Source organism: Panthera leo, chromosome B2 (genome assembly GCF_018350215.1).
Source record: "Panthera leo isolate Ple1 chromosome B2, P.leo_Ple1_pat1.1, whole genome shotgun sequence".
NCBI classification, from domain to species: domain Eukaryota; kingdom Metazoa; phylum Chordata; class Mammalia; order Carnivora; family Felidae; genus Panthera; species Panthera leo.
Window position 1 is genome coordinate 124,163,636 of NC_056683.1, and position 19,771 is coordinate 124,183,406.

At 42.5% G+C, this 19,771-nt stretch overlaps 1 protein-coding gene across 1 annotated transcript; it reads left to right on the forward strand.

Annotated features, from left to right (window-relative positions):
• The first annotated feature begins 2,103 nt into the window (after positions 1–2,103).
• On the forward strand, positions 2,104–7,785 carry SMIM28 (small integral membrane protein 28). The gene is made up of 2 exons (XM_042937423.1): positions 2,104–2,219; positions 6,848–7,785. The coding sequence occupies exons 1-2, from the start codon at positions 2,109–2,111 to the stop codon at positions 7,232–7,234; spliced, it is 498 nt and encodes a 165-aa protein (XP_042793357.1). The 5' UTR covers positions 2,104–2,108; the 3' UTR covers positions 7,235–7,785.
• Positions 7,786–19,771: the final 11,986 nt, after the last annotated feature.

Below are 19,771 nucleotides of genomic sequence, written 5' to 3' on the forward strand. Positions count from 1 at the left end.
TTAAAAGCCCCCCTCCTTCCACATTTACTTTGCTCCTCTTCTTTTCCTCGATAGCATTTATCACCTTCTGATATATACATTTTACTTGTGTGATTTGTTTCTCTTGGTCCCCAAAAATGTATCCATAAAAGCAGGAATCTCTATCTGATTCATTCAATGCCGGAGGAAGGTCAACATTTCAGATGCATACGTAATGTTTTTGATCCAGATTTCCACTTTGCTTCTCCAGAAATGAAAGTATTTACGTAATAAGGTAGAGAAGGAGTTGAGGACATAGTCCTGGCAAAGCCACAGACACGCAAAATAGCAAATAATAAATAAACAAACAGGTCAGGTGTTCTGGATTTAACAGCGTGGGGATGCAGGATTGGCTGCAAATAGGAATTCATCAGCTGAACAAGGCAGTTATGTAACTAAGAGCACAAAATCAACTTACTCCATGATAAGAAATAAAAGGATGAAGTGACAAAGGAGTTCCACACTAAGATACTGATCTGGGCCCTGGGAAACTTCGTGAAAACTTTTACCACAAATAAGTTTGGCAAAGAGCCAGACTTCATCAAGGAGGGCAGCTGTCTTTGGAAGAGTAAGGAAAACTAGGGCTCCTCCTAAGAAAATTGGATCTATCTAAAACTGTATTGAGTTTACCACCTCACCCCAGAAACCTGTTCATAGGCCACCATGAGCCAATGTTGGAGAACCCTAATTAACAAAAAATAGGGGCACCTGGTGGCTCAGCTGGTTAAGTATCCGACTTCAGCTAAGGTCATGATCTAGTGGTTCCTGGGTCGGAGCCCCGCACCCGGCCCTCCTCTGTCGGAGCGGAGTTGCTTTGGAGTCTCTCTCCCTCTCCCTCTCCCTCTCCCCCTCTCCCCCTCTCCCCCTCTCCCCCTCTCCCCCTCTCCCCCTCTCCCCCTCTCCCCCTCTCCCCCTCCCTCCGCCCCTCCCACATATGGGCTCTTTCTCTCTCTCTCAAAAATAGATAAACATTACCAAAAAATTTTTAAGAAAAAAATAGTAATCATAGTTAAGAAATACTATTTCAGGGACGCCTGGGTGGCTCAGTCAGTTAAGTGTCCAACTCTTGGTTTTGGCTCAAGTTATGATCTCAGGGTTCATGGGTTCAAGCCCCTAGTTGGGCTCTGCACTAACAGCATGGAGCCTGCTTGGGATTCTCTCTCTCTTTCTCTGCTCCTCCCCTGCTCGTGTGTGTGTGTGTGCGCGCGCGCGCGCGTGTGTGTGCACGTGCACACACACTCTCAAAATAAATAAATAAACTTTTTAAAAAAGAGATACTATTTCAGCATCATGACAGTTGCTTGGATGGAAATGATGCTTAGGTCAGGATGTGGGTAGTTGCAATACTGAATTGCAGTATTTTGAATAAATATTTGAAACTGACGTTTACTCTGCTAAAAGAAAGAGAATCCAACCACCACGTCTTAAACGTTCAATTCTCCATAAACACGTAGAATTAAACATCCCAAGGTTACCTCCGTGAATGCTCAAATTGAAAGTTTTTTTATTCTAAGCTTGGTATAATTTTATAAAGTTCCCAAGATAATCAAAAGAAATACTATTTAAGTATCGGTAATTTTTTTTTAACTGAAACCAGAAAATATTTCTTCCAAACAATCTGAGCTATTGTGTGTCTGGCTTCTGTACAACTTTGTCATTAACATCCTTCATCTAAATAATTCACTAAAATGTTATAAAGGAGTCCTGCTTCTCTACCGAATACCCCTTCTCTCTGTGTCATAGAACACAGAAATAATTAAAGGAAATTCCGCTTGGGTAGTTTTACTGTAACAATGCTAATGCAGAGACGTCCTCTGTCCAAAATCTATTTCACGTCTGACATCTGATGCCAATCCTTACCGTGAGAAAGGCCACGAAAACAAATGCGGAGGCACTGAATTTAAATACAGTCAGTCCTGGGAGGTCTCTCTGATTGGTCTCTCCTCCTGGTTGCCACTCGTCAAAGAACGAATTTACCAACAGCCATCAGCCGAGCACATCCAAGCTGGATGGAGGCCGCACGCAGGCGGTGTTGTTGAAATCTGGGCAGCGAGGTAGAAGGGTGGCCGGTGCGTCAGTCGGATGGAAACATGCGGGGACTGATGGCCAGCAGCTGGAGGAAGTATGGACACGCTGGCAGGGGGACACATGAGTGGTTAACTAGCGAATCAAGCCTACCTCTCCCGGAAACCCAGCTGCAGGTCTGTACCCATGACTTAAGCCTTTTCTTCCCCCCAAAGTATCTTGGTCAGTTTTAAAGCCAACAATGCCTGTATCCGTAGGATCTTAAAACTTAGTGGCTGCATTTTACTCCCTGGGGATGACAGAAAGCTGACTTCACGGACTGGCACGGTCTGGGGAAGTAACGTGAAAGTTGCCGTCTTTTGACAATGATGAATTCAAGTGAAACTTGCCACAGAGATGTTCCAAGAACTCGTGATAGGTCAGACTTCTCCCAGAAATAACCTGAGGGCAGGAGAGGGGACGACAGAGTTGTGGGCCTTGGTTTTAGGACTTTGTTCTTTACACAGGAAGCGATGTCTGCTTACAGGAAAACAAGAGGCCCCCCTGCAGCTCTCTGGCGGTGTGAGGAGGGGACAGTGTTGCTCCGAGAGTTAGAAGAAGCCACGGATCTTACCTCAGGGAGGGCAGCGGGTGGGGGGGGGGGGGGGTCAGGCAGGCTTTTGTCTCTAAGAAACACCAGCGGCTCGGCTTTGCCTGGGAAGTCACCAAAGAAGCCTCAACCTGAGGCAGCACCAGGGAAAAATATTTGTAGAAACCTAAGGACTCAATTAATGTTATCAGCAGGAGGGAAGCGAGGGATACTGCGGTCCCCAGAACAAAAGAGGGAAACCAACCTATTTTCTTCTCGTCTGGAACATCAGCTGAGGACACTGGTGTCTAAGTCCTCCCAAACTACCTCTTCCAGAAAGAAATTTTAGATGCATTTTATATATACTCACGTATATATTTATATTTACATTTTATGTTTATAATTGCATTTATACTTATGATTGTATATCCTTCAACAGTTACACTTTTGACTGAATATTTTTAGAGACGTTCCCTGAATAACAAAGTTCTTGCATCAATAGACACGTCAGAGAAATATTAAAAGAAACAACTTTGAGGGAAGTTAACAAACTAGAACATTTGACTGAAAAAGCAGACATCTGTGGGGCGCCTGGGAGGCTCAGTCAGTAAAGCGTCTGACTTTGGCTCAGGTCAGGAGCTCAAGGGTCCCTGACTTTGAGCCCTGTGTTGAGCTCCGTGCTGACAGCTCGGAGCCTGGAACCTGCTTGGGATTCTGTGTCTCCCTCTCTCTCTGCCCCTCCCCCTCTCACACTCTCTCTCTCCCTCTCTGTCAAAAATGAATAAACATTTAAAAAAATTGCTTTAAAGTAGGCACCCTTTTTGCATTAAAAAAAAAATCCAAAATAATTTGAACCAATACACCAAGAATTAGTGAAAGAGAAAATTAAGGATATCATAAATTTGTTCCGTATCTCTGTGCCTCTCTTCGCTAGAAAAGGAGTTCTTTATGTCAAGAAATTGTCCTAATTTGCCATCTTAGATAAATCTTTTAGTGCCACTTTATATTTGGATACATTTGACTCAACCAGTGGAAGTACTGATTACAGGAAGGGACTATGTCCTTTCCCCTTCCAAAATTCTGCAACTAATTGCAAACTAATTGTAAAAAAAATGCAACGAGTATTGATAATTACCATAAATGGCATAGTTGTAAACAATAGTGTCTATCACACAAAACCTTTTAAATAGAACATTAAGTATCTTTATATTCTATGCATATTGAACTCAGAGAGTGTAACAGAGTATTTAAAATTTGATGGCCCCAACTGTTTAGAAACTATTATCATTCATATAATTGATGGAGAATGAAGAAAATTGAGTTATGCAAAACAGTCCAAGTTTATCAAGGTTGAAGAGTAATTGTTTTAAGCACCAAAAGTGATAACAGTTTTAACATTTTTATTGATTCGTCTAGAGAAAAAAATCTCAACATAGTTAAATTGCTTTTGACTCCAACTTGTTTTTTACTCGTGGTAGTAAATTTATATTTATGAGTTCATCTATTCTTATAGCTTTTGTAATCAAAGTCGTATTATATCACAACAGATTTTAAGTTAGTAGTTTTGATAAATTAGATTATGCGTAAGAAAACAGAAAGAACCCATAATTTAGAAATACATCACATACATAAAATATATTACTAAAATATTTTTTTCTGAAAAAATACAGTCCTTATAATATAAACATAGTAATGCTAGGTTTTTTAATGTTCACTATATTTTCTAACCTTAGCAATACATTTCTAGACTTCTGTTTATCTTTTGTATTTTATTTTCTAGTAAATTTGACCATGTGAGTCCCTGAGATATAAATATTTATTATTCACCAAGTGCTTTACACACATTGATTCATTAAATTCTCATGCCAACCGTCCAAAAAAGATGTTACTATTTCCACTTCACAGAGAAGGAAACCCAGACCCATAGGGGACAAATAAATGGTCCAAAGTCACTCAGGTATTAGAAAGTCCTACTAGAGTTCAAAGCCAGGGCTATCACACTCCAAAACAAAAACAAAACTTTTAATTTTTATGCACTTCAAGCTAAAATACCTGAACTTACATCTTACCAAGAACAAACTATCTGGCAATATAAATATTAAATAAACTATCTAATTTTGTACCAAAATAACACACATAATTGTAAATTCTTCAGGATATAAAAAAGATTATACAACACTAGATGAGGTCATGGTCAGCAAAACAGTTGTTCTCACCCCCAAAATCAAGGAAAGACCCTCAACTCTCATAGTTTTATTATCATCAAAAGACATGGGGTATCAGAATGGATAAAAACACAAGATTCATCTATATGCGACCTACAAGAGACTCATTTTAGGCATAAAGACACCTGCAGATCGAAAGTGAGGGGCTGGAGGGGCACCTGGGTGGCTCAGTCAGTTAAGCATTGACTTCAGCTCAGGTCATGATCTCATGGTTCCTGAGTTTGAGCCCCACGTCAGGCTCTGTGCTAAAAGCTCAGAGCCTGGAGCTTGCTTCGGATTCTGTGTCTCCTTCTCTCTCTGCCCCTTCCCCACTCATATTCTCTCTCTCTCAAACATCAACAAACATAGAAAGAAAGAAAGAAAGAAAGAAAGAAAGAAAGAAAGAAAGAAAGAGGATAGAGAACCATCCATCATGCTAACGGACGTCATAATTTGTTTTAAATAAGAAGATAAAGAGTTTAGTATTTTGCTTGTTTGTTTGAAACACAATATAAGGCTTTAATTTTTTTTCTTCTGTAATAGTGGATACAAACATTACATTTGGTGCTGTATGAGTTGTATAACAGAGAGGTTGTTTTCTTTTTTTTTTTTTTTTAATACCTCACTACTTCTTAGCAGCTTTATTGAAAGCAGTGTGTATGCAATCTGGAACAGTATTTTTTATATTGCTTTTGTACCTTGCTGTTGAAGCATCATTTCATGGCTCTTATATTATTTACTCCCTCAAGAACCATCATTACCTTGTGAGCTAATAGTGTAAAATCAATACCTTCTAGGTTGCTTAAGAATTTATCTGCAATTTTTTTTTTTAACCAGTGAACTTTCAAGAATATTTAATTTCATGTTTCCACTGAAGTTTGGCTGGGAGACGGGAAGCCCTGCAGAGGATTACTATCATAATAGCAAAGCACCAAATATGCTTACACTTCAAAGATTTTACTCTAAGAAAATAACCAGACAATTAGTGTTTATACCAGACAGGGCTCACAAATAACTGGTATCTCAACGTACAGACACTGCAGAAATCCTCTCATGTCTAGCTTAATAACATCCTAGGGTAGGTAGGGTATTTAGGGGGTGGGGAGGTTGTTTGTTTTCTATAGGATTATAAGATTCATTAGACTTAATTGCTCAATTCAGGCTTTTTTCCCCTTTGAACAGATATAAACCAGCATGTTGCATGAATTTCAGCATGTGGCAGGAATTTGGCTGCAAATTAGTTGCTACACAGTCACTTAGAGAAATTTTAGGCTACGATATAATTTTTTCTTTAAAGAATTCAAAGTTTCCGTATTGATGCTACAGATATCGCAAAAACAAATGGAAGGAATTTTAAAATCTCATGCATCATAAACATTAGCTATTAACTCAGATTTCAAATACTCTTTTTTAATGTTTTTTTATTTACTTTTGAGAGAGAGAGAGAGAGAGAGAGCGTGAGCAGAGGAAGGGGCAGAGAAAGAGGGAGACACAGAATTCCAAGCAGTCTCCAGGCACAGAGCCCCACGTGGGGTTCGAACACTGGAACCACCAGATCATGACCTGAGCTGAAGTCAGATGCTTAAAGGCCTGAGACAGCCAGCCAGCCACCCCCTCAAATATTCTTTATTGTGACATGCACACATAACGATGTCAGAATTCATGCCAGCATTAAAGGATTTAAGTTCCATATGGTCCTTTGTGCGGCAATACAACATCATTGGGCTAGTTCTAAATTAAGTAAGTGCATAAATAGTTAAGAGCAGCCATTCGAAGAATGAGGGGTGGACCTACCGACGAAAACCTACTCTCCTACTGTAATATGAAATACCGTAGGATACCATCAACGTGTATTTTTGACATCTGCATTCCTATTTCATCATATAAATTCGCTTTATTTCCTGCGGGCTCCAGCTCATTGGCATAAAGAAATGACGACAGTGATTCTGAGAGTGGGAATGACGCTGAGAATCAAAAGGAAAGAGACTCTGCTTTCCTCTCCTCCTAACCCAGCTCTGTTCCCTCACTGCAGGGCACCCAGAAGGTAAGTTCCGCGAAAGACGACGTGGAGCCCTTCCTGTGCATCCTTCTTCCAGCGACCATCCTGCTCTTCCTGGCCTTTCTGCTGCTGTTCCTGTACCGCCACTGCCAGGCCGCTAGGCCCCGGGGGCAGGTGTTCAGCATCGACCTCCCAGAGCACCCCCCCTCGGCGGGAGAGGTCACGGACTTCCGGCCCGGCCTCCCCTGGAGCGGCGAGCCTGGCTTCCCTTACTCCCCGCTGCCCCGGGAGGCGGCCCTCGTCCCAGCGTGCTCACCACCCTCCTACGAAGAGGCCACCAGGACCCGCCCTGGGGCAGGGACTCTGGATGCAGGCCTGCGGCGTCAGGAGGGATCACCTGGCCCGGGGGAGCAGCTATAAAACTGCTCTCGGGGAACTATTTCAAGCTAACAGAGAGCGCCCCCCACCCTGCCACTCCCCAGGGAAGGGAGCGGTAGGGGGGTTCCAGACCTTCCCTGCACTTCCCTGGCAGGCTCCAGCATGAATCAGGCGCTTCAGGCTGGGGGTGAAGCCTGACAAATGTCAATCTGGTTAGCCATCGTCACGCTCCGTGGGGAAAATTTCTCCTAAACATGTAACAGCCCTGAGAAAAATAGGAAAGTGCTACAGGGGTTGAGAAAAAACTAGGATTATTAGTCAGCCTAGGAAGTAGGTCTGAAGGAAAAGGAAAACATTGATCAGCCACAGGAGCCTGCTTTTGCCACCAAATAAAATGTGTCTGCCTACACACGTTTTTCAGGGTTTTATGGTCTCACTAGTGAGTTCCAGAAGGAAAACCTCTCTAGAGCTGCAGTGGCCAGTTGTGTTGTAAACAATGGTAAAGTAGGTTTCAGTATTAAGAATGAAAGTGCAGACATTTGCAAACACTTTAGTTAAAGAAGACAATAATAATAAAGCTCTCTGGAATTCTCTCCTGCCCGGTGTAGCTCTTGCTTACTTGTGTTCTGATCTGTCTCCTAGCGCAGGAAAAGGAGGAGGCTGTTGTGTGGGAACGTCTCACACTAGAACGTCGTGGTTGTCAGCGCTGTGGCAGGACAGGACAGGACAGAGTTGCTGCTTTCACACATCATCTTAGGGACACTATGGCTGAATACGGCCTTCCCCAAATAGAGTAAGAGAGTAGATATTGGTTTAACGTTGGAAAGTAAAGGTCCACATTTTGGGTCCCATGGTAAGAAGACATAGATTAGCTCTAACAGGGACCTCGTGAATCATATGGTCCAAACTCTTGCCTTACAGATAACAAAACTAGAACGCGGGGAGGTTAGGAAACGTGTCTGGGGTTAACGACCTCATAAAAGAGCTTGGGTGAGAAGCCTCTGTGCCCTGGGCTAGCGCACCAGATTTTCTAGGACAATTGCTAATGTGGAATTTCGGGTCGTGCTCTTGGCTGGGCACGAAGGCTCCCAACAGGAGAAGCCCAGCTGAGTTTGGAATGGATATAAATCTCCCTCCAGGATTTTCAAATGGGGAGGTAGAGGTGGGTCATGTACCACTTGGGATGCTTATCAGAATACCCGTGGAGGTGGTGGAGGTCACAGGAGGGCGACATCGATGATTCTAGAACTCTTAATTTGATGCGATACTTTTCTTGGTACCACTATTTTTTGTTGCTTTCACAATACAAAAGCCAGGCAACACTCCAGTGGTTAAAAATGAACAAAATGATTTTTTTTTTTATGTGAACATTTTGGTGCTATATATGCAATGTGGTGTGGTTTTAGGAGGATAACAAAGGAAACCCGAACAGGATACATTTCTTTCTAAATATAATCTGATGGAAATTATAATAGCATCTCTGAGGACTGATGTAAAATATAAGCGATTTGAGTGAAGATCAATAAAATTTCTCTCAGGAAAATTATACTGCACGATGCCCTGATGGTCTTTAAGGGAAGTAAATAAAACAAATGGAAAAGAGAAGCCCAGGAGACAGCCTTCTTCAGATTTTTTTTTTTTTTTTTCTTTTACGGTGATCTCAGTTCCTCTACCAGGGACTGATTTGTTCTTTAGGACATAAGGGGAGATTTATGCAGGGGAGGGCTGTTCTAGAAAAGTTTGCCTCCTCTTAAAAAAAAAATAATAATAATACAGGGAAGGAAACACTCGGCCTCTTTGCTGGGTGTTGATGTGTCTGCATGTGATGGCTGGAGCTATGATAGCCATCATGTAACCATGAGGCAAGATACCAGCCATGACTGGTACTGAGGATAGAAGAATAGAAAGAAGTGTTGATGACATTGTAGAGGAGCTGAATTAGCCTTTCAACGGTCTATATTTTAATGACAGAATGTCTTTCCTACTCTTTTAAGTCATTTAGACCAGGTTGGTACTGGTAGACAAAAACATCTCAACTGCTCCAATTTCTAAGGCTATTAAGGAAATGTATGGCCATGTTTCAAAAGGTCCTGATAAGACCTATTTAAAAGAAGTAGTCAATGATAGGATTCCCTTCAAATGTGATCAGTGATCTGAGAAAGAAAGATTTTCTCTTATGGAACCAAACTGAAGCAATAAACTATTAACCAGAGGTTGCGTAACTACAGCCCATAAGCCAGATCCTGCTTGCAACCTGTTACCGTATGTCTTGGAGACAAGAATGGTTTTTACATTTTTATTCTTTTTTTAATTTTTTAATGTTTATTTATTTTTGAGGGAGGGAGAGAGAGAGAGAGAGAGAGAGAGACAGAGACAGAGAGCACAAGCAGGGAAGGGGCAGAGAAAGAGGGAGACACAGAATCTGAAGCAGGCTCCAGGCTCCGAGCTGCCAGCACAGAGCCCGATGCAGGTTTCCAACTCACGAGCTGCGAGATCGTGACCTGAGCCCAAGTCGAACGCCTAACTGACTGAGACACCCAGGCACCCCAACATTTTTAAATAGTTGAAAAAAAAAAAAAACAGCAAAAGAAGAAGGATTTTGTGACACATGACATTATATGAGTTCAAATTTTGGTGTCTAGAAATACAATTATTGGAACACAAGCTATTGCCACTTGCCTGTGGCTGCTACGTCAGACTAAAGTGATTGCAACAGAGACTATAATGCCCTTCAAAGCCTAAAATGTTTACTATCTGGTCCTTTAAAGAAACAGCATGCTGACCCCTGCTAGAGACCAATGGATTTCAACCCTGGTTGCATGGTAGGATTACTTGAACTTTTAGCAATGCCAATACCAGGACCTACCTAGACCAACTAAACTGAAACAGAGCCGGTGATGCTGATATAAAAGCAAGGCTGAGGGGTGCCTGGGTGGCTCAGTCGGTTAAGCGGCCGACTTCAGCTCAGGTCACGATCTCGCGGTCCGTGGGTTCGAGCCCCGCATCGGGCTCTGTGCTGACAGCTCAGAGCTTGGAGCCTGTTTCAGATTCTGTGTCTCCCTCTCTCTCTGACCTCCCCCGTTCATGCTCTGTCTCTCTCTGTCTGAAAAATAAATAAATGTTTAAAAAAAAAAAAAAAGCAAGGCTGAAAGCGATGAAGTAATGTGAGTAGGCCACAAAATACAGGTGAGCTTCAATGTGGATGGATGTAAGGTTACAGGCTGAGAGAAAACTAGGTCTGTAAATCTAGCTCTGAGCCGTCACTTAGTACCCAACCTTTTCTGTACCCTCTGGAGGCCATCAGCCTAATATGCAGCTGTAGCCAGTTCAATTCACGAAGCAGGCTTTGCAAGCAGACTATGAAAGACAACAGGGTAAGCAGTCCGTCCTTGCTTAAATGTTGACCCGCCTGGAAAGCACGGGTGGGGCCGGTTGCTGGTGCTCCAAGACAGACAGAGTGGAGCTGAAGAGAATCCACAAAGGAAAAAACCGATTGTTGACAACCAAGAACTATTTGGGGGAAGAAGTGTAGCCAGAAAAAGGTAAACAGTGACTGGAATGTGGCCATTTTCACCAGATTCTGCACTAGCCCAGAAAATATTGGCAAGGCATCATTTTATAAAAAGGAAAGGAGTCTAGGGTCTGGCACGTCAAGAGCCCGGAAGCCAACACTCCATCCCAACCGCAAGGAAAAGCTGAACGGAAGAATCCACACTGCTTGGACCCATCAGAGAACTAAGGTCACAGGACAAACCACTGCCCCCAAAGTGAGAGAAACAGGCAGAAACAAAATCATCACTTACAGGAGCGGAAATCCGTGAGCAAAAACCTCCTCAGGAACCGGTGTGGGTGTAGGGAGACCTGAACTGTGATGGACAGATGGCTGGAGGCTCAGGGTGATTAAATCTAAGAATCACAAACTCCGGAGGGGGCCCCCACACTTCGTGAGTTTGCCTCCAGGAGCCTTGCCCGGTTCTCGCAGTGAAGGTCTGAGGACAATCCCCTCCTGCTTCTGGGAGGGGGAGAAGGGAAGGGAACCACTTTGAAATAGCCGGAGCGCTCTGTTCTTCACAAATGCTCCCCTCAGACGAAGGCTGAGGCCCTTTTAACCCCGGCTTAATTGGCTGGGCTTCATGAGAGCCTAGTTAACCTGGGGAAAGGGAAATTCCCAGCCCCACCTGTTGGAGCCTTACACCAGGGAAGGAAAACACCCAACTGCAGCCCTTCTGGCCATCTTGTTCTACTCAGGGGAGTGAAGGAAAAGGGAGAGGCACTTGTGAAGTTCACAGCCCAGTGAAGCAGGCTCACTAAAAAAGGCTGAGACCTAGGGGCACCTGGATGGCTCAGTCAGTTAAGCAGCTCAGGCCATGATCTCGGGGTTCATGGTTTGAGCCCCACGTTGGGCTCTGTGGTGACAGCTCAGAACCTGGAGCCTGATTCAGATTCTCTGTCTTCCTTTCTCTCTGTGCCTCCCCTGCTCGTACTCTGTCCCTCTCAAAGGTGAATAAACATTAAAAAAAGATTCTTTAAAGGCTGAGATCTAATCATAGGACTAGAGACTCTTCCTTCTCCCTCCTCCTCCTCCTTGCCCTAAGCACCACATTATTAAAGACCTATTTACTGCAGCTGCTTTTACCCAGCACATCAAGTCCACCTTTTGACAAAAAATTACAAGGCAGAGGCACCTGGGTGGCTCAGTGGAGTGTCCGACTTCGGCTCAGGTCATGATCTCATAGTTCATGAGGTTGAGTCCCTCATCGGGCTCTGTGCTGACGGCTCAGGGCCTGGAGCCTGCTTCAGATCTATGTCTCCCTCTCTCTCTGCCCCTCCCCTGCTCATGCCCTCTCTCTCTCTTTTTTTTTTTTTTCTCTCTCTCTCTCAAAAATAAACATTAAAAAAAAAATTACAAGACATACTAAAAAAAGAAAAAAAAAATGCAGTTTGAAGAGACAGAGCAACTCAGATCAGGACCAGACTCAGATATACCAGAATTATCAGAACAGAAAGGTAAAATAACACTGAAAAATATGCAAAAGGCTCTAAAGGATAATATAGACAACATGCAGGAACAGAAAGGTAATGTCAATGGAGAGACAGGAATTGTAAGAAAGAACTCAAAAGAAATGTTAGAGTTCAGGAACGCTGCAACAGAAATGAAGAATGCTTTTCATGGGCTTACTAGTAGACTAGGCACAGTTGAGGAAATAACCTCAGAGCTTAAGGATATGTTACTAGAAACTTCTAAAACAGAAAGGCCAAGAGAGAAAAAAATACAGAACAGAATATCCAAGAACCAAGAGACAACTATAAAAGGGGTTATACACATAACAGGAATACCAGAAAGAGAAGAAAAAGAGAAAGGCACGGAAGAAATAGTTGAAGAAATCATGACCGCAAATTTCCACAAATTACTGTCAAATCACAGATCCAGGAAGCTCCGAGAACACCAAGTGGGAATACTTCCAAAAAAGGAAAACAAAAACAAAAACAAAAACACTACACCTAGGTATACCATATGCAAACTGCAGAAAATCAAAGATTAAAAAAATTATCTTGAAAGAAGCCAGAGCGGGGCGCCTGGGTGGCTCAGTCGGTTAAGCGGCCGACTTTGGCTCAGGTCACGATCTCGCGGTCCGTGAGTTCGAGCCCCGCGTCAGGCTCTGTGCTGCCAGCTCAGAGCCTGGAGCCTGTTTCGGATTCTGTGTCTCCCTCTCTCTGCCCCTCCCCCGTTCATGCTCTGTCTCTCTCGGTCTCAAAAATAAATAAACGTTAAAAAAAAAAAATTAAAAAAAAAGAAAAAAAAAAAAAAAAAGAAAGAAAGAAGCCAGAGCAAGAAAACACCTTACCTGGAGAGGAGCAAAGAGAAGAATTATGCCCAACTTCTCCTCAGAAATGATGCAAGCTGGTGGAGTGAAGTGAAATATTTCAAGGGTTGAGAGGTGGGGAAAGAAAGAAAACACCAACCTGAATTCTGTACCCTATGAAATTATTTTTCTTCAAAAGTGAAGGATAAATAAAGACTCTCTCGGACAAACAAAAACAGGAAATATGTTGCCAGTAGACCTACCTCGCAAGAAATATCAAAAGAAGTTGTTCAAAGAGAAGGAAAATGATATAGGTTAGAACTCAGATTAAAAAAGGAAGAGGTTGGGAGAAGGAATAAGTGAAAGTAAAATAAACATTTTTTTCTTATTCTTTTTTTTAAATTTTTTTAACATTTATTTATTATTGAGAGACAGAGACAGAGCATGAGTGGGGGAGGGGCAGAGAGAGAGGGTGACACAGAATCCGAAACAGGCTCCGGGCTCTGAGCGGTCAGCACAGAACCCGGCGCGGGGCTCGAACCCACAAACCGTGAGATCATGACCTGAGTCGAAGTTGGACGCCCAACCAACTGAGCCACCCAGGCACCCTCTTATTCTTTTTTTTTTTTTTTAAGTTCACCTATTTATTGAGAGAGAGAGAGAGGGAGAGTAGAAGTGGGGAAGGGGCAGAGAGAGAGGGAGAGAGAAAATCCCAAGCAGGCTTCACTGACAACACAGGGGCCCAACTCACAGGGTTCAATCCCATGAGCCATGACCTGAGCTGAAATCAAGAGTCTAGAGCTTAACCGAGTGAGTCACCTAGGTGCCCCTTTCGTATTCTTAACTGATCTAACAGGTAACAATTGGTTCAAAATAATAATAATAATGTATTTGATGATTATAGCATACATATAAATGATATTCAATGACAGCAAGAAACAGGAGGGAAATTAAGAATGTTTTGTTATTATAAGGTATCTGTGCCTCTGGTGAAGCAGTATAGTGTTATTTGAAAGTTGACTTAGAGGGGTGCCTGGGTGGCTTAGCTGGATGACTGTCTCACTTGATTTTGGATCAGGTCATGATCCCGCAGTTCATGAATTCGAGCCCCAAATCGGGCTCCGTGCTGACAATGGGGAGCCTGCTTGGGATTCTTTCTCTCTTTCTCTCTCTCTCTCTCTCTCTCTCTGCACCCCTCCCCCTCTCTGCACTCCTTCCCCACTCATGTACATGTGCTTTCTCTCCAACTAAGCATTAAAAAAAAGAAGGTTGTCTTAGATTGGTCATAAGTGTATATTGCAAACTCTAGGGCAACCAGTAAAGGAAGTTAAAAAAAAAAAGCATAATTGACATACTAAGAAATGAGACAAATGGAATCCTCTAAATTGCCCAGATAGCACCACAAATGGCAAGGAAATAAGACAAAAACAGAAGCAAAGAACAGGGCAGGGAATAGAAAACAGTAATGAATATGGTAGATGCTAATCCAACCATATCAATAACACTTTAACCTTTGGTGGTCTAAATACACCAATTAAAGACAGATATTATCAGGGAGATTAGAAACAAGACTCAACTACATCGTGTCGACAAGAAACCACTATAAATATAAAGACACATATAACTAAAAACAAAAGGTTGGAGAAAGGTATACTATGCTGCCACTAATCAAAAGAAAGCAGGGGTAGCTATATTAATTGCAGATTTCAGAGCAAGAAAAGTTATCAGGGATAAGAGTAGCATCACATAACATTAATGGGGTCAGTTCTACAAGGAGACATAGTAATGTTTAATGCTCATACACCTAACAAGAGTGTCAAAACACTTGAGGTAAAAACTGAGAGAGGGGCGCCTGGGTGGCTCAGTCAGTTGGGTGTCTGACTCCGGCTCAGGTCATGATCTCCATGAGTTCCAGCCCCGAGTCGGGCTCTGGGCTGACGGCTTGGGGCTTGGAGCCTGGAACCTGCTTCCGATTCTGTGCCTCCCTCTCTCTCTGCCCCTCCCCTGTTCATGCTCTCTCTCTCTCTCTCTCCCTCTCTCAAAATAAATAAATTAATTAATTTTTAAAAAAAGAAATAAAAGAAGGGACATCACTATAGAATCTATAGATTCTATATTCTTTTATTTCTTTTTTAAAGAAAAAATGATATAAAAGGAATATTATAAACAACTCCACGTCCATAAATTTGATAACCTAGAAGCAATGAACCAATTCCTTAAAAGATATAATCTGTCAAAACTCATACAAAAAGAAATAGACAACTTGCATAAGCCTACATCCATTAAAGAAATTGAATCAATAATAACCTTCCAAAACAGAAAGCACCAGGAGACTGGGAAGGTCATCTAAATCAGTATTCTTCAAGGCATGATCCATGAAATGGTGCTGGCTCATAAACTATGTGTTACCAGTCTGAGATAAGATAGAGAAATTGACAGGAAGTGTCTAGAAATGCCATAGGAACTCAACATTTTTACAAAATCCATGCACTTCATCAGTAGACTCATCTCACTGAGCATGGTATAGACCAATTAAATTATTGTTGAACTCATGGGTTAAGAACCACATGGTGAGCAGCACATAGTCTTGTGCAGTAGAATCACACAGTGGCTTATGATGAATTAGAATTTTATTTTTTAAGGCGAGAAGATGCTTCATCACAGACAGCTTGAGAAGCACTGATCTAGGAGACGAGATGTCCCAGGCATTGCTGCTAAACTTTTCCTCCATCATGGAGCCAAGTCAATCTGCCACTGACCTCTCCCATGTCTGGAACTCATTCTGAACATGCAGGTCCAAACAAACTCAGGAGGCACTACCGGGGGAGACTGTTATGCAGGACCCAAGAACAGGCTGAGAACCGACTGATTCATAGGTGTATGTTCGAGACTGGGGCTGAGCAGCTCCTCTTCTCAGAACGGGGAGCACTGAAACACTGGGCACCTCTCCTCTAAAAAAGTCAGTAGGGAATCAAGTCCACCTCCTCCCAATTCTTTCATTTTTCCTAGTCAGGAAATAATGTAATAATGTATGGCAACCGCAAAAGCCCCGTAGGTAAGAGTTTAAGGGAACATCTTAACTGCCCTTAGTTTTTAAAAAATGGCCCTTAATCAAATGATCTATTAAAAATATTTCCTCTTAACTACATCAAGGATTTACTTTCTTTTCAAGAGCTTTTTGAGAATGTGAGTTATGCAGCTACCTAGCTGTGGCATAGTTGGCTATCTCTTTTCACTTCAAAGCATGATCCTCTTAAAAAATCAGTACGGATATGCCCCTTCCTTTTTTTAATAGCCACTCATCACAGTCTCAGAAATTATATCAGGCCTCCTATTGATCAGAATTGATGTTTTAATTTTTAAAGACATTCTCAGCTTTAGACCTGAGCCTTCTTACCCTTGACCCCACGTTCGAAAAAAAAAATGTCTCTTCATTTTCTGTGGCTCATTAGAAAGGTGATTCACAGGTGCTCCTAAAAACATTCAAGCACTATCTAGGTGTCTGATATACATTCTGGCTGGCATTCATCCAACATTTATCAAGCAATTATGTGTCAGGGACTGAGCAAAGTGCTTAGTGTAAAAGGGGTTTCATGGGTTGTTTTGTGTCTAAATAATGGAGGAGTATGATAATTCTCACCAAAACTAAAGGAGAAGCCCGACTAATGGAAAGGTTACATTTCCTGTTAGACTAGCAAGTTGCTACACATTTTACAGTTACCATACTTCGGATAATGATTACTACAAAAAGACCAAAGATTTAATTACATTATGGGTGTAAGAGTAGCCCCAGCGCAAACAGTGACCGGACCATCAAATATGTGAAGACTAGGACCAAATTTTACTCATCACTAAAACCCACCAACCTCTACTACAGCACTATCCATAGAAGGTACTCTTTCAGTTATTACCCGGGAAAACATATCACCCCAAACTTAGTGACATAAAAAAAAACAACCATTTAATTGTGCTCACAGATTCTCTGGGTACTGCAGGGACAGTTTGTGCCTGCTCCACGATCTCCAGGGCCTCGGCTTGGAAGAAATCAGGGACGTCTGGAGATGATGCAGTGGTAATGGTGGGGAGGCAGCATGGGCTGAAAACGCGGTCACCCACATGTATAGGGGTTGAGGGTGATGCCAGCTGTCAGCCCAGACAGCTTGGAACCTACACATGGACCTTCATGGAGCTGCCTGGGCTTCCCTTCAGCCTGGTTGTTGAATTACAAGAGAAACTGGCCCAGAGAAAGAATCAGGTGGAAGTCCTTCATGATCTAGCCTCAGAAGTCACATAGTGTTACTTCTACTGTACTCACAAACCTGTCTTGTCTCAAGAAAAGGAAGCACAAGACCTCCATCTCTTGGTGGAGGGGGGTGGGGAGTGGGAGTGGGGAGGCATCAAAGTCACATGATAAGAACGGCATGTTGGATAGGAGATGATATTGAAACTTCTTTTGGGAGTGAAATCTGCCCCAAGTATGGAATAATCAGTGCGTGACCCAATGATATCAATAATGAACATTAGTGCTTCTCTCAACTATTTGAGTTCTTTGAGAACACAGCGGGATTGTCCTTTCCCACCTCCTTGAGGTTCATCAAGGCCCTATGGTCTGCTTCCATCAGTGAAATATGAATGGAAGTGACTCGCGTAACTTACTGCAGGAAGCCTTTAGTTGATCTTCACGATTCACAGATTCTGTATTTGCAGTCACCCACTTGCTGGCATGTATTTGTAATCCCAAATCAATACTCACAGCACTTTCTTGGTCACTGGTGGGCATCTGCACGTGGAGAGGAGAGGGGTGAGAAGTTGGGAGCGCTGGATGCACACGCTCCCAGCTGAGGCCCAATAGGGCGGAGCTCAGCCTTCTGGTTTCAGCTCTCACGCAGTAAACAAGTGTCCTTTCTGCAGTCTAGGTAGTGCTATGTTTTTCACAGTTTTGTGCTACTTGTGGATTTTGTTGCTTAAAATGGCCCCAAACATAGTGCTGAAGTGCCGTCTCCTGTGCCTCCGTGCAGGAAAGCTGGCATGTGCCTTTTGGAGAGAGTATGCGTGTTATACAAGCTTCATTCAAGCATGAGTTCCAGTGTTGTTGGTTGTGAGTTCAGTGTTAATGAATCAACAATATCTGTTAAATAAGATACCTTTATACAAGGGCACCTAGAAGACAAGGGACCACAGGCTCACAGGAACCTAACTCTGTATTTCCTCTAGAAGCAAGAGTTTAGTATTCAGTAATTCAATGTTCGTGATGACGTTATAGAACAAAGCTGCTGCCAGTAATGAGAATTGGCTGTGATTATGCTGCAGGGCTCCGCGGGGCTCTCTCCCCGTGTGCTGGGGTGAAGGGAGACACCTGCTGGTAGAACCGAGCCACAGGGCGCCACCTGTGCCCCAAAGCTTAACTAGAACATCTCCTTCACAGTGTCATACCAACATTGATTAAATATGAGCTAATAGGAGCGCCCTGCTGACTCAGTCGATGGAGCATGTGACGCTTGATCTTGGGGTTGCGAGTTCGAGCCCCACACTGGGTGTCGCGATTGCTTAGAAATGAGATCTTTATGTATGAGCTAATAGAACAATTTTACCATAATTAATCAAGAAGAAAACTAGCTGGCTTATTCTGACATATGGGTATAAAACTTGAGCCTTCTGAATGTCATTAAATCCGTTCTAATTGAAATCCTATTATTTGGAAATAAATCCTTTTCTTTCCCTCCTTCTGTTCTTTAACACGACTAATTATCACCTTATAACTATAAATAACTCAGCAGAGTCACCTGCTGTTACCTTCATTAATTGTACCTTCCACACCCTATTAAATGAACGTCTCCAAATTAAATGAACGTCTGTTTTTTTATAAATAAAATGCTCCCCCCTTAGAAAAGGCATTGAGAACTGTAAAAGTTACTCTGCAGAGGAGAAGAACAACAGATTTCTTAAACAACAATGTATACTATTTCCTTTTTCTCTCAAAATTTTCTGCAGAGCAAAATTGTATTCCCGACTTTGCAAAGTCACCTACGCAGTGGATCACACGTTATATAGGTTAAAAGCAACGGGCTGTTTTTTAAGAAACAGTCAAAACTCATTACTTAGCCTTCACTAAATAATTCAAACTTAGGTCGGCATAATAACATATTTGATGTAAACACTAGCAAGTGTCGTGTGTCCAAAGGCCACTGCACACTTGTTAGGGCAGGGAGGGAGAAAAGAAAAAAGAGAACATCAATTGCTTTGCAAGCAGAACCGTACAATGGGATATCATCCGACAATAAAAAAAGAACGAAATACTAGCACATGCTACAACATGGATGACTCTTGAAAACATTACACTAAGAGAAAGAAGTCAGCCACAAAACACACATTCTACTCCGCTTATGTGAAATGCCCACAATAGGCAGAGCCACCGAGATGGAAAGTAACTTAGTGATTGCCAGGGGCTGGCTTACTGTTGCGTTTTTAGCTCATTAAAGAAATATGCTTTGGAAGAGAAAAATAATGAGATCATGAAAGACTTAATGTGTAAAGACAGGGACTCTGCTCAGGGCCTTTAGCAGAGTCTAGAGGAGGGTGGTTTGCAACGATTCAAATGCCCATCCACCGATGAAAAATATTTTCCAGTGGAATATTTGTCAGCCCCAAAAAGGAATGCAGTACTGAAGCATGCTACAACACGAATGGATGAAACTTGAAATATTTTGCCCAGTGAGACAAGCCCCTCATAAAGGACCACGTGCTGTCTGCTATGGTCTGTAGGTTTGCATCTCCC